This window comes from Mustela erminea, chromosome 3, assembly GCF_009829155.1.
Source record: "Mustela erminea isolate mMusErm1 chromosome 3, mMusErm1.Pri, whole genome shotgun sequence".
NCBI classification, from domain to species: Eukaryota; Metazoa; Chordata; class Mammalia; order Carnivora; family Mustelidae; genus Mustela; species Mustela erminea.
In genome coordinates, this window is record NC_045616.1 from 89,216,412 (window position 1) to 89,230,569 (window position 14,158).

Consider the following 14,158-nt stretch of genomic DNA (forward strand, 5'->3'; position numbering starts at 1 on the left):
GTTCCAGCTAGCAGCTCCTCCGGTGTTGGCCCCTCCTTCCAGGGACCAAGCGGTACTACCCCCCGTGAGCCCACCAAGCTGAGAACCTGAGTTTGGCCTCTTGCTCATGGCCCGTTGTTGCTGCCCCTCAAGGGAGTGGAGGTGCACGCGAGATAAGAGAAGAGGAAATCCTCTGAAAGCCCTTGTTGATGTGGGAGAGGGAAGCGAGGACAGCCACCTTCTGGATGTCTGGCTGTCTTTTCTTTCCCAGCCTCTGGGGATTTGTGTCTGTCGGCATCGTGTGCAGCCCCCAGAACCCCAGCGGATGGGGCCCTGGTTTATCCCCGAGACGCAGAGTTGGAGCCGGGATAAATCTTCCAGCCACCAAACCTTGCCCTCAGCTTTCTGACTTACTTGACTTTTCTTCACGCCTTCCTGTATGAAGCAAGTAGTGGGAAGAAAAGGCCCTTTGAGTCATAGCTAATCACAGTGTAAGATCAAAGAGAGGGAAGGCGCAATTAGAGAAACCACAAGCCCCCGTTCACTAGAGGAAGTCATCTTGGGAATGCTTTTGGGCAGGAGTGGACCTAAACAGGATGGTGGGGAGGGGGGGAGGATGTTGTGGAAAGGTGGAAAACCTTATAATTTTTGCCCACTTAGTGTGTTTGGTGAACAGTAGGGGAAAGCCATGTGGGTAGCTCTATCCAGGGAGGTTTTAAAAACTGAAAGGATAACCTGAGGAATATACGTATTTATTATTTAATTTCTTTGGACGATTGTCACGAGCTTGAGAATTTAAGCACCAAACCCTGCCACTGCCTTTGGGGGCGGGGAGGAGAGGCATGTGTCCCAGGCAGGCTGTCATGGTGGCTTGCCTGGGAATGCAATGTGGGGGCGGACTGGACTTGTGGAAATCCTCCCCTTTGGGGCTCAAAGGGCTGCTGTCCCCTTCCCGCTTCTTCTCAGCCTGACCCTTTTCGGGCTTGTCCCACCACTGAGTATGGTGTGTGCTGGACAGTATTTGATTGTTCCTCTCCACATGGGTTTCTAGGGTAACTGGTTAGAAGTTCCTGGCCCTGAGTGTGATCAGCTGCCCCAGTTTGCCTAGAACTGTGGGGTCTCCTGGGACAGAGGACTTTCAGTGCTGAAACTGGCAAAGTTTCAGCAGACCAGGATGATTGGTCAACCTGTGGCCCCAACTGTAGAATTTGTAGCTAGTACTGGTCCCGGGGGTATTGTAGAGGTCATTTGGGGATTTGAAGCATAGCTTTCCATTCCTGCTATGTGTTCAGCAAGGATGGTTAATGGTTGTCTACTTAACTAGCAGGCCGAGACTAATCTGGTCGTAGAATCTGTTTGGCTAGGCTGAGCGAGCTCCCAGGTTAATTGAGGTTCCCAGTTTATGGCTGCTTAGTGGGGATAGAGCTCAGGTGGTCAGATGTGGAGTTACCTTATGGCCTAAAACTCCCCAAGAGTGGTGCTTTTATCTTTCTCCTCCGGAATGAACCAGTGGCTCAAAAAATACTAAGGATATGATGTTAATTTACTGTTGGGGACTTAAGAGAGTAAAGGGAAAGGAGCATGCTTTCTTTAACTTCCTGGAACTCAGCTACGTGAGGGAGGAAGTTAAGCTCATACCTACTCTCCACCTAGCGGAGAGTAGGTACTTAGCTTGGGAGTAGGACCATGGGTGGTGGAGGCTCTTGGTGGTTTCTGCAGGTGGGCAGGGGTGAGGAAAGGTGACCAGCTACCCATGTTTTAGCAGTGAAAGCCCTGTCTCCTTGGTCCCAAGAAAACTTGGCTGCTACCATAGTTGAAGGACAAGGCCCAAGAATCAGCAGTGGGCCAGGGTTTTTGGCTTTTTTGCATGGAGGAATTCAGATATGTTTTGGGAGAAAGTCAAGGTCTAGGATTTAAATTGCTAAAAAAAAAAAATAAATAAAAAAAATAGGATTAAGAAAACAAATGCATTATTAGCCCATGTCTTCCTGGGCAAGCCCTTGTGGATGAGAACAGCTGAAGTCTAGTTGGCTCAGACACTCTCTCTGAGAGCCAGGGGAGCAGCTGAGAGCAAAGGCCTGGGATGTGGGTGTTATTTTGGGGTGAAACGGCTGCTAGGGCCCTTGAGATAAGCAGCCACAAATGAAACTATAATGCTCGGTGATTTTTTTTTTTTTTTTTAATCTTTTTGGAAAGTCACTCTCAGTCTGTCTACCCTTTCCCTAGGGCAAGGGTGATGGAAAGCAGAGCTGGAGGTCTAGTAGACTGTGCCATTTCTTCTGGATTTTTGATCCAAGGGGCAGGCTTTGGCAGCTGTGGGAAAGTCCTCAGGAAACTAGAGTGCAGTTGGCGGTCTGAGCACCCCTCTGACCTGCTCAAGCCAGTCTTCCCTGGCTTTTAGGAAAAACACCTGCGCAGGAACTATTTCTGTTTTCCAAGATACAGTGTAAATACCCATGTGTTCTATGACCTTTTAAAGGAAACTTCTCTCTGCTTTCTGTGAGAATGTACCCAGAGATATTCTTTACCATGTATCTGTTGGATGGGAGTATACAGTGTGATTGTGTGAGTCTTGAAGGATTTGAGGGTCATTCTTTTTATCCAGTAGATTGTAAGCTCCATAAGAACCAGGGTCTGGCTTACTGCACTTACCACTCAACCCTAGAGCCTAGACCAGTACCTGGCATACAAATGCTTAGTAATTAAGTGGTGGAGGCAGTAGTGAGCAATTTACTAAGCACCCGAGGGAAAATAGTACGCTAAAGTCTGTAGGGAAGCGCTTCTCAAACTTGGATGTACGTTCAAAACACCTGGGGAGCTTTAGAAACGTCTCACTGCCAGGCCGCGCCTCATACCTCTGAAGTATGAATCTTTGGGGCTGAGACCCAGGCATCAGTATCTTATTTCAAAGATTTTATGTATTTATTTGGGAAAGTGAGAGAGAGATCTTGAGAGAACGAGTGGGGTGGGGGTGCAGAGGGAGAAGCAGATTCCCTGCAGAGCAGGGACCCCGATGCAGGACTCGATCCCAGGACCCTGGGATCATGCCCTGAGGTGAAGGCAGACACTGAACCGACTGAGCCACCCTGGTGCCCCTCGTAGTTTAAAAATTCTCCAGGTGATCCAGTGTGTAGCCAAGTAGGAGAGCTAGTCTGTCTTGGTCGGCTTGGGCTGCCATAACAGAATGGGTGGCTTAAACAACAGAAATTTGTTGTTCTCCTGGTTTTGAACATTTGAAGTCTGAGATCAGAGTTCAAGTTGATTCAGTTGCTGGTGAGACTCCTCCTGGCTTTTAGAAGGTTGCTGTCTCCCTGGGTCCTTACACTGTAGAAGAGAGAGCTCTGGTGTCTCCTTCTCTTCTTGTGAGGACCCCATCTTGATGACCTCATTTAACCTTTATCACCTCTTCATAGGTCCTGTCTCCAGATGCAGTCATGTTGGGGTTCAGGTTTCAACATACACACCTGGGGGAGGAGGGCACAAACATTCCATCCATAAGGGGCATGTTACTCAAAGTTTGGTTCTTGGGCCAGCAGCTGCAAGCAGCACCTGGCTGTTCGTTAGAAACGCAGGCTCCCAGGCCACACCCTAGACGTCTTGAATCAGAATTTTTAATAAGATCCCCAGAGATTTCATATATACATGAGTGATGGGGAGGTGCTGCTGTGGAATGTAGGGATACAGAGACTCTGCTGGTGCTTAGGGCTGTGAAGTGGAGAGTCTTGGGAAATAAAGGCCTGCTGCCCCGGAGGAGGTTTGGACTTCGTAGGACAGGCAGGGGAGGGCCATGCAAGGACCTTAAGTGAGGGGCTGCTGTGATCAGAACAGTGCTTTGGGGAGATGAGGGACTGCTGGAGGGGATCTGGTGTCTCAGCATGTCACCTTCTCCTGCAGGTGCTGCTCCCAGCGGCCAGCTTGCTGCAGCTCATGGACGTTCGGCAGAACTGCTGTGACTTCCTACAGTCTCAGCTGCATCCTACCAACTGCTTGGGCATCCGCGCGTTTGCAGACGTGCACACCTGCACTGACCTTCTGCAGCAGGCCAACGCTTACGCAGGTAACGGCTAGCCGGGTGCCCCCTTCCCCCCACAGTTTGTGGATTTAAGCACCTGGTCTGCAGTGGACTCCTTAGTTGTGGTGAGAAGTGCACTCTCCTGGGAAGCAGTTGTAACTGAGTCAGGGAGTCAAGACATGTGGAAGGATAGAAGAGAGAAGCATCGTGCTCCTCGCCAAGCGGAATGGGATTAATTGCCAGATGGTACAGACAGTCATTTTCACGGGAGAAGAGGAAAGACATCTGAGAAGACGTTGGGAGGGAGGAGTCATTCGAGCTAGGTCTTGAAATGAATCTTTGTTGTTGTTGTTTAAGAAAATTTCTTTTTCGATCCAAATGTTCTATGGGTATGATTTTAGAAGTCAAATACTACTGCACGCCTTCTAAAGGGAAGCCAGAGGCTCCGGCTCTGCTTCCACAGCAGGTCTTCTTCTGGAGGTCTACTCACCCTCCTCCAGTTCTGAAGGAATTAAAGTGCAGGTTCTGATTCCATAAAAAGCTCCTTTGTCTACTCTTTCCCTCTATTTATCTAAATAAAATGTTTGTATCACTACTTCGGACGTATCCATTGGAAATAGATCTGTTGACTTTTCACAGAAGTACAAGATTGAGCCTTCGCAGACTTTCCCTCATGGATACATGCTTTTCCCCACTTTATTCTCATAGTACCATTTCTACAGCTGACCTGAGTTATAGATTATAATTAGTTTTTTTTTTTTAATCAGAAAGGCAGTTAATTAGTGCCCTTTCCAGGCTGGAATTTTATTCAGTCCAGAATTTTATTCAATTTGTAATCTCACAGACATTAGAGAACATCTAAAGAGTGCTGATTAATAGGGAATTAAGGGTAGCAGAGTTGGTACTAGGCATAGGCTATGAGATCGCATTGTTTTCCTTATTTGGGGGAGTACATTTATTCAACAGTGGCTTGAATGCCTACTGCTAGACTGTTTTTAGGTGCTGGACAAATCTTGGAAAACTAAACAATTGAAGTGTCTGCTCTCATGAAAAAGAAATTGCTCTTTTCTTTTTTATAGGGAGCATTCTTACGACTAATTCTTAAAAGGCAGATGTTTGTAAGAATTGAACAGTGTGCTCTTCCAATAATGTGCTGATTCCAGTTTGTTCCTCTGCTAAAGCTTGTTATCCTCTTGTTTTTTTTTAAGTTTAAATTCAATTAGCCAACATAAAATACATCATTAGTTTTTGGTGTAGTGTTCAATGATTCATTAGTTGTGTATAACACCCAGTGCTCATTACATTGTGTGCCTTTCTTAATGCCTGTCACTCTGCTGCCCCATCCCCCACCCACCTCCTCCTCCGCAACCCTCAGTTTGTTTCCTGGAGTCAAGAGTCTCTCACGGTTTGGCTCCCTCTCTGATTTCTTCCCATTCAGTTTCCCCTCCCATCCCTTACAGTCCTCTGCACTATTCCTTATGTTCCACATATGAGAGAAACCATATGGTAATTGTCTTTCTATGCTTGACTTATTGTTTCCTACAGTCCCATCCATGTTGATACAAAAGTTGGGTATTCATCCTTTCTGATGGCTGGGTAATATTCTGTTGTATAAATGAACGCATCTTCTTTACCCATTCATCTGTTGAAGGACATCTTGGTTCCTTCCATAGTTTGACTGTTGTAGCTGTTTATGCTTCTATGAACATTGGGGTGAGTGTTTCCCTTCTTTGCACTACATCTGTATCTTTAGGGTAAATACCCATTAGTGCAAATACTGGGTCATAGGGAAGCTCTATTTTTAACTTACTGAGGAACCTCCATACTGTTTTCTTTTCTTTCTTTCTTTCTTTTTTTTTAATTAACATATAATGTATTATTAGCCCCAGGGGTACAGGTGTGTGAATCACCAGGTTTACACACTTCACAGCACTCACCATAACATATACCTTCCCCAGTGTCCATAACCCAACCACCCTCTCTTTCCATACTCTTTTCCAGAGTGGCTGCACCAGTTTGCATTCCCACCAACAGTGTAAGACGGTTCCCCTTTCTCCACATCCTCGCCAACACTTGTTGTTCCCTGTGTTGTTAATTTTAGCTGTTCTGACTGGTGTAAGGTGGTATCTCATTGTGGTTTTGATTTGGATTTCCCTGATGTCATCCTCTTGTTTTAATGGGGTTTTGGGAGGGAGTGTAGAGATGGACATGAATGCTCAGTCCACCATGTTTAGCTGAAAAGAGATCTTCATTTTTCAAAAAGATTTTATTTATCTTACAGCACGAGTTGGGGTGGGGAGGAAGAGAATCTCTGGTAGACTCCACATGAAGTACAGAGCCCAATGCAGGTCTTTATTTTTTATTTTTTAATTTTATTAGAAAAATTTTTTAAAAATATTTTATTTATATATTTGCAGAGAAAGATCACAAGCAGGCAGAGAGAGAGAGAGAGAGAAGCAGGCTCCCCACTGAGCAAAGAGCCCGAGATGGGGCTCAATCCCAGAACCCTGAGACCACGACCTGACCTGAAGGCAGTGGCTTAACCCACTGAGCCACCCAGGTACCCCCCAATGCAGGTCTTGATCCCACATCAGGTCTTGATCCTTTGAGATCGGACCTGAGCCAAAACCAAGAGTCCGATGCTTAACCAACTGAGCCACCCAGGCATCCCAGAAATCTTCATTGATATTTATTTTGACTTGAGGACAAAGAAAGACCATGAGTGGTTCAAGTAATTTTAAACAGTAAGTTCAGGCTTGACTCCCTCCTTCCCTTCCAGTAAAGCATCTCATTCTTCCCCCTGGCCATACAAAGACCGTCAATCTTCTGTTTTGTGTCTCCTGTCCAGCCCACGTCTGGATATTAGCCGAAGACCTGCTGGGTGTCCACCTGCCAGCTCCCTGTGCTATGTTGGCCCCTTAGTCCACAAGGCACTGAGCATGTGCTCTATTTCTTAGAATCCTTGTGTTCCTTTATCAACCCCCAGACCCCGGGAGCCCTCATAGACTCTCATTTCGCCCTGACTTCTGTTTTGGATCCAAATGGGGCCAGTTGTTAAGATGATGATTTTTGTGAAGGACATTCCCCAGTTGGCCCAATTCTGAATTCTGATGACTCCTCAGACTCTGAACCTTGACTCTCTTGATTCTCTGCTGTCCCTTCTCTGCCTTCTTTCCTGTTCCTGTCTCTCACTTTTTTTCCCCGCTTTTTCCTCAAGGAGCCCTTTGGGCTCCCTAGCTCAGCATTTGAAGAGGTCACTTTTTTGAGGAACATGCTCAGGCTTTGCTTCAGCAGGAGCCAAGAGCTTGGCCAAGGCCCAGGTCAGCTTGTGAACATCTGCTGGTGCGGGGGCAAAGGGAGAGTACTTACGTGCCAGGAATTCTCTTTCTCTCTTCCCTGTCCCGCCCCCAGCCTTTTCCTTCTGTTTAGCATGTGCACGCATGTAGGGTTTTGTGTTTTGTAGTTGGCTGATGCAATTTTCTGAGATTTGGGCTGTGTCCTGAAACCCCAACTTTGACAAGGCTCTCTCCTTCTTCTGGTCTGGCTTTCCCACACTTTTACAATCTGTCTTTTCTCCCTTTGGCCTTCACTGTGTGATGGTGACAGACACCAGTGGGAGAGTGGGGAAGAAGCAGTTGGAACACACTGTGGGCTGTGTACTCCCTGGTCCTGGTGCTGTCACAGGGATTGGGTCCTGTCAGCGTTGTGGGTGTGTGTGCACGTGAGTATGTTTGCAGATATGCTGGTAAATTATTTTTAGTTGGCATTTACAGAGCCATTACTATGGGTCACCCCTGGCTAAACATTGTATACACATCATCTCATTTAATGCATGCAGCAGCTACGGAAACTAAGGCACAGAGTTGGGGTCACACAGCTGGTAGAGAGAGAGACAGGGTTCAAACCCAGGTAATGGTGACTCCAGTATGATAACTACTATATTCACTGACTTTGAGGCTAACATTTGGACATAAAGAGGCCCTATGGATTAGCAACCAATGAGTGTCGGTGCCTAGAGTTGACATTTTTCACTGGAAGTGTGAGCCTGGAAGACCGTACTATGTACTCACCAAATCCCAGCAGCCAGACCATGTAGACAGATGACCAGCTTCTCTGCTAGACTTGGAGTGTTTAGTCATCTTTGGGTGGGGAAGTGAGATGTAGATGTCTCTCCTTCCCTGTTGGCAGACTGCCCTCTGATGGCACATGTGAGTCCTCCCACTGTCCCTGGCACGGCTAGTGTGATTGCAGACTGAGAGTCTCCTCCCTGTGGTGCAGGCCTTCTGTGGAGCCCATGACCATCTCCTGTGTGGAGCTTTCTCTGTAGCCCTCAGCCATGCATAGCAGAGAAGTCGTGGTAATGCAGAGGTTGGTAAGATCTTGACAGAAAGATTTTAGGAGAAGCAGGGTGAAGGTGAGATTATGAAGTGTTTAGAGAAGGATATGTAAAATGATTACCCACACTTAATCCCTCATACCTACCCACGGATATGAGTCGGCTTTGTTTGTTTGTTTGTTTCTTTTTTTGTTTTTTTTTTTGGTCTTTTACCTCCTGACTTTAGATGGAACCTGGCATTCCTTGCCATCACTGCCTCTTGAGACAGAGCTGATGGCTTGTCTCGGTCCCATTGTAAGTGTGAGGATGTAGGCACTGACAGGGGTCACATATAAGGGGCAGGCAGTGTCAGCCCTTGTGGTCACAGGCTTCCCTGCACCATGCCTCACATTAGGAGGTGTTTTAAACCAAGAAACTATAAGGAGACCTTCCACTTCAGAACCAGGGATTAGACCAGCCAATACTTGAAGCTGAGCAACCCAGGCCTTTTTTCCTCTCTGTGATGGGGTAGTGTTTGCATCATGCTATGTTTCTGGGGTGGCTTGGGGGATGGGAGGACGGTGAGGAGGGCCACCTGCAGATGTAGATGTGCCCAGCATCTGTGTTCCAGAGCCTCCCTGCGGGTCTCATGATCTGCAGTAAGAGGGCCTCCCATCCGATCCTGGTGGACAGATGAGGCTCCTTGGGACACCACCACTGCTGCTACTTATGGGGAGAGGACCATTTCCAGACCCTCTCTGGCCTCTGGGTAGCTGGCCTCTGCCTGCACTTGTCCATGACCCAGAGCTCTACCTATGAATTCTATTATGTTTTTCTTCTCTAACACAAACTTTCTTTTGCTCTTGTTATTGCTTTTGTTACTGCTATCTTCATAGTAAAAATCACCCCTGATGGTTATAAAAAAAGCAGACAGGCAGAAAGAGTGAGAAAAGCACCACAGTCCTACTCAGAGAACCACAGTCAACACCTTGATACAGAGCCATGCCCATCCTTATCATAGCCTGTGTATGTTTTCCAGTTTAAACAAAAATCATCACATGGGGTGCCTGGGTGGCTCAGTCAGTTAAGTGTCCAATACTTGATTTTGGCTTAGTCATGATCTCAGGGTTGTGGGATAGAGGAGCTCTGTGTTGGGCTCAGCGCTCAGGGAGGTCTGCTTGAGATTCTCTCCCTTTCCCCCTCCTCTACCCCCAGCTCATGTGCACTCTCTCTCTTTATTAATAAATAAGTCTTAAAAAAATCCTTGCAAGATAATTGGAACACCCTTCCATGCTGGCAGATACATTGCTATATACCGTTATTATTGAAACAAATTTATTCAATAAAATTTAGTGTCTACTCATAATAAAAAAAATTCAAACAGTACACAGAATTATAAAATGCAAACTAGGGGTGCCTGGGTGGCTCAGTGGGTTAAAGCCTCTGCCTTCGGCTCAGGTCATGATCCCAGGACCTCACAGCGGGCTCTCTGCTCAGCAGGGAGCCTGCTTCCTCCTCTCTCTCTGCCTGCCTCTCTGCCTATTTGTGATCTCTATCTGTCAAATAAATAAATAAAATCTTTTAAAAAAGAATAAAATGCAAACTAATCTTCTCCCAGGCCTTCTCTCTGAAGGGGCTGGGGTAGCCCTATGGAATATGTATATATATCGATATTAGATATATAGTTTTCTAACATACCTAAATAGAAGCATTTTGTATTCATTGTACTTTTTCTTGACTTAATACAAAATCTTGGAGTTTTTTTCAGGCCCTTGTGCATAGCTATATCTCATTCTTTTTTCTCTGCTGCATCATGTGGATGAACTATATAGTTTACTTAACCAGTCCTCAACTAATGGACGTCAGTGTTACTAGTTTTTTCCTTTATAGAAAATGCTTGAGTGAGAATTGTTATACGTGCCATTTTGGAGAACACTTGACGGTGTGTAAGTAGTAGTACAATTGTATCTGTAGAGTACTAGCTTAGTAGCATAAAGCATCTCAAAGAGAGTGTGCATTAAAAAAAAAAAATGATTTTGCCAATTGTTCTCCAAAAAATGAAACTTTTTTTTTAAAATGAAGCTATTCTTTTTTTTTTTTTTAAATTAATTTTTTATTTTTTATAAACATATATTTTTATTCCCAGGGGTACAGGTCTGTGAATCACCAGGTTTACACACTTCACAGCACTCACCAAAGCACATACCCTCCCCAATGTCCATAATCCCACCCCCTTCTCCCAAATCCCCTCCCCCCAGCAACCCTCAGTTTGTTTTGTGAGATTAAGACTATTCTTAAAGTGACCTCTTGCCTTCTGTTAAGTCATCAGCGCCCTGGCGAAAGTGCTTAGAGGTAGACACAGTAGAGCTCTGGGAGGACTGGAGCACTGCCTCTCCACCCCGCTGCCTGTTTGCTTTCCTGTTTGGAATGGCCCGTCTCTTCCTGCTGTGGCAGTCCCCTTTGCTTCCTCTGGGTCCTTCCCTCTCAAGGCTATGCCCCCAGATATTTTTGCTGTGGTATTTTATTCTGGGGCGGGGGAAGGTCGTCCCATGTTTAGAAGCTGACTGCTTAGACCCTTGCCACCAGCTGATGGGTCGCGAGCAGCTGGGAAAGGGACCCTGGCCTTTTATGCAGCCCGTTTCTTATACCTCATTATTGTTTTCAGGATTGCTTAATCTTTAACTGCATCGGCCAGGGCCCAGGTTTATGGGGACTCTGTTGCTTGATAATTGGGCAGCCCTGTACTGGGCCGTCAGCAGAGATCGTTGGGAGGGATGTTAATGGGACCCTATTAATGAAATGGCAATTAAAATTCTTTGGCCATGTTGTTTACATCAGTCTGCCAAAGCTGAGCTGAAACCCTTCAGCCATGGGATGGAAAAGCCATTGGATTTCATGTGCTCATGGAGAGAAATAGCCTTTTTTTGACTGAGTCACTTGAGATCATGGAATGAAGTGATTAAATTAAGGGCAACAAAAAACGTTGACAAATCATTTAAAAAACATGAGCCTCTGACTCAGTGAGGGTTGTCTTGTGAAATTGCTTCCTCCGGCTTGGCATCATGAAATGATGGCGATGACGGGTAATGATGATTGTAGGAGTTTTTTACCCTTTTCTGAACACTTGCTAGGTGCCAGGCCTGGTGCTGCACATCCCGCAGGCATTACTTCATTTTGGCCACGTGACTGTGAGACGTGGTTATTATTTCTCCAATTTATAGATGAATAAACGGAAACACCAGGAAGCTTGAGTAACTCGCCTAAGATCATGTCATTCGTGAGTGGCAGTACAAGCTTTCACAAGGAGCCTGTGATACTAGGCATAGTAGGACAAGACAGCTTCTCTGTCTGCGGCACTTGCCTCCTTCTTGCCTCCTTCTGAGTTTCTGCTTCTGACTCAAAGATGGCCAATGAAGGAGAGCAAGATATAGCTAGTTTTTGGAGAGCAAGTTTCTTTTAGGAAGCTTCCCTTATCCTTCTATTCCCTGGGTAACAGAGAACCCTGCTGTCAAAGCAATAACTCTGTGAGCTGTGCGGTTTTGATGTAGCTGCTTAGTGTGTGTGTGTATGTGCGTGTGTGTGTGTGTGTGTGTGTGTGTGCGTGTGTGTGCGTGCGTGCAAACGTGTGCACCCGCACGCATGTATGTTAGAAAGGGAGAATTTAGTCACCTGGGAAAGAGAGCTCATATCCCACCGTCCCCAGGGAATGGAGAGATGGTAATATTTGGGGTCTGAGGGCTGGTGGTCGTGACCCTTGTGGGAAATGGTCAAGGTAAGAGTTCTATTACTTTCTATGAGAATTTTTCCTGGAACAGGGAAACGGTGGGCCTTGAAAGCCAAATCCTAATTCAGGAAAGCTTACTTCCGCCCTCCAACAATAGAGCAGTAGGGGACAGAGAGATTTAAAGCGGTTCTGTTTTATCATTTTATCCTACTAAAATGTTTTGATTCTGTTTGTGTGTCCACCTGAGTCAGCCTGTCTTTCCTTGGTGGTTGAAGGGAGGGCAGTGACCAGTAGTTTATGTCAGAACTACTCATTCCTATTCCCTGGGGCTTTTGGCTCTGGAATAATGGGGTTTATTTCATCTGTGTGGGTCAGAGAAGTCGTAGATGGGTTTAGTTCCATTTGTTCTGGGCTTGTAGTTTAGATGAACTTGATTAAAGGCTAGTTTATTTTATCCCATCAGGGAGGAATGGGTTGGGGATTAACTTGGGAGGTTGCCCAAGCCCTAGGCCATCCTGGAGAATGGGCAGGGAGGCATAGGACATGCAGATGTGTGGACACTGAGAGTTCAGCTTTGAGCAAGACAGGTTCACACCCCCGGTAGGAAGAAAGACCTCACTCACATGATAACACAGCCTGATTGGGACCGTGATAATTTTTATTTTTTTGTTTTGGGTGCTTTGAAAACAGGTGAATAGCACTTCCTCTAGTCTGCTGGGCAGGGGTATTAGGGAAACATCTCAATGGAGGGGGTGGTTAGGTCTAAGATCTGAACCTTGGACTGATACCAAAGGGTTTAGAACACTACTTTCCTCACGTTTTGTTTTGTTTGTAAAAAAAGGTTTTTAGACTCATCCTTTTTTTTTTTTGTCTCTCTGCAATCATAACCCTAAGAGGGATTCTTAGGATGCTCTGACACCTACATTGGATTTTAACTACAGTGGCCTGCTTAGGACAAATTACTGTCATCGTGGGGACTAAGAATGTTTGTTGTTGTCATCATACAGTCTTGGTTTCAAAACCTGGCTATACCACTTAACTGCTCCTGTGATCCTAAGCACATGGCTGAATATCTTTCTGAGCTTCCATTTCTTGATTTGTACAATGGGGCTATTGATACTTTAGTAGGACTTTGGGGAGAAATAAGTGCCTAGCACAGTGTTAGCTACTGTTAGGAAATGCTATCCACTTTCTCTAGGCCTGCGTCCTTGAAAAGATCCCGCTGTGCCCCCAGAGCAGGCCTCTTCTCATTCTTGCAGCTTTGGGAAGGTGTGTGTGTATTGCCTGGTGCAGAATGGACGTCAGGATATCTGGTGGTCCTCTCAGCCCCCATAATTTCTCATCCAAATGGACAGGAACAGGCATACAAAACTTGGAACTTAGTGTTTGATGCTTACAGTAAAGGTTGGTTAATTAGGACTCTTAACAGGAAGTCTTAAGTGACTTTTCCTCTTGCCCCTGTTCCCATTCCTCTTCAAGAAGAAAGAAGCTAAAAGACTAGACGAGTTAGAGTTTATTATTGGAGAGCTCCCCTTCAAGGGGCTACTCCATGGTTGGAAGATATTCTGCTCCCTGCACACCCCACTGGTCTGCCAAAATCTAGCTTGCCTACCTCTCCGTTGTATCTCCTGGAGCCTGGCACAGTTTTTCAGTAAACGTGTGTTAGAGGAATGAAGATAATAGCCCAGACTGTAGCTAGACTGGGCTGTTGTTGTTTTCTAGACATGCTCTGCGTTTTCCTGCTTCCATGCTGTCATTTATACCTGGAGTGCCTCTCCCAGTCGTGGCCCTGTGGACTTGGTGTTGGAGTTGTTGGTGCCTTGTCTTATGCCTCTTATAAGCCAGTAGGCTCCTTGTAGGCATCAGTTCTGCTTTCTTCATTTTTGAAGAAACACTGCATCTGGCACATTATACATTAATGGTTATCCAACATTTGCAGTCATCTCAGTAGATGTGAGTTACTTCTATTTGCTTATTTAATGCCCACACACCTTTATGAAACAGAACTCGTATTAGCCCCATTTAACAGATGAGAAAACTATAGTCTTAGGAAATTGAATATCATATCCCTAGACAGTTTGTTGAACTTGATGGAATTAAAGTGGGTCTCTAAGACCTTTGGGGTCCA

The 14,158-nt window shown here is 45.8% G+C and overlaps 1 protein-coding gene across 6 annotated transcripts in view; it reads left to right on the forward strand.

The window, feature by feature from the left end:
- KLHL3 (kelch like family member 3) overlaps positions 1-14,158 on the forward strand; it is a 259,558-nt gene that overhangs the window by 190,046 nt on the left and 55,354 nt on the right. For all 6 annotated transcript variants that reach the window (XM_032336624.1, XM_032336626.1, XM_032336629.1 and 3 more), the window contains one exon: positions 3,874-4,036. In XM_032336624.1, the coding sequence (XP_032192515.1) occupies positions 3,874-4,036 (163 nt within the window). The remainder of the gene's footprint in view (positions 1-3,873; positions 4,037-14,158) is intronic.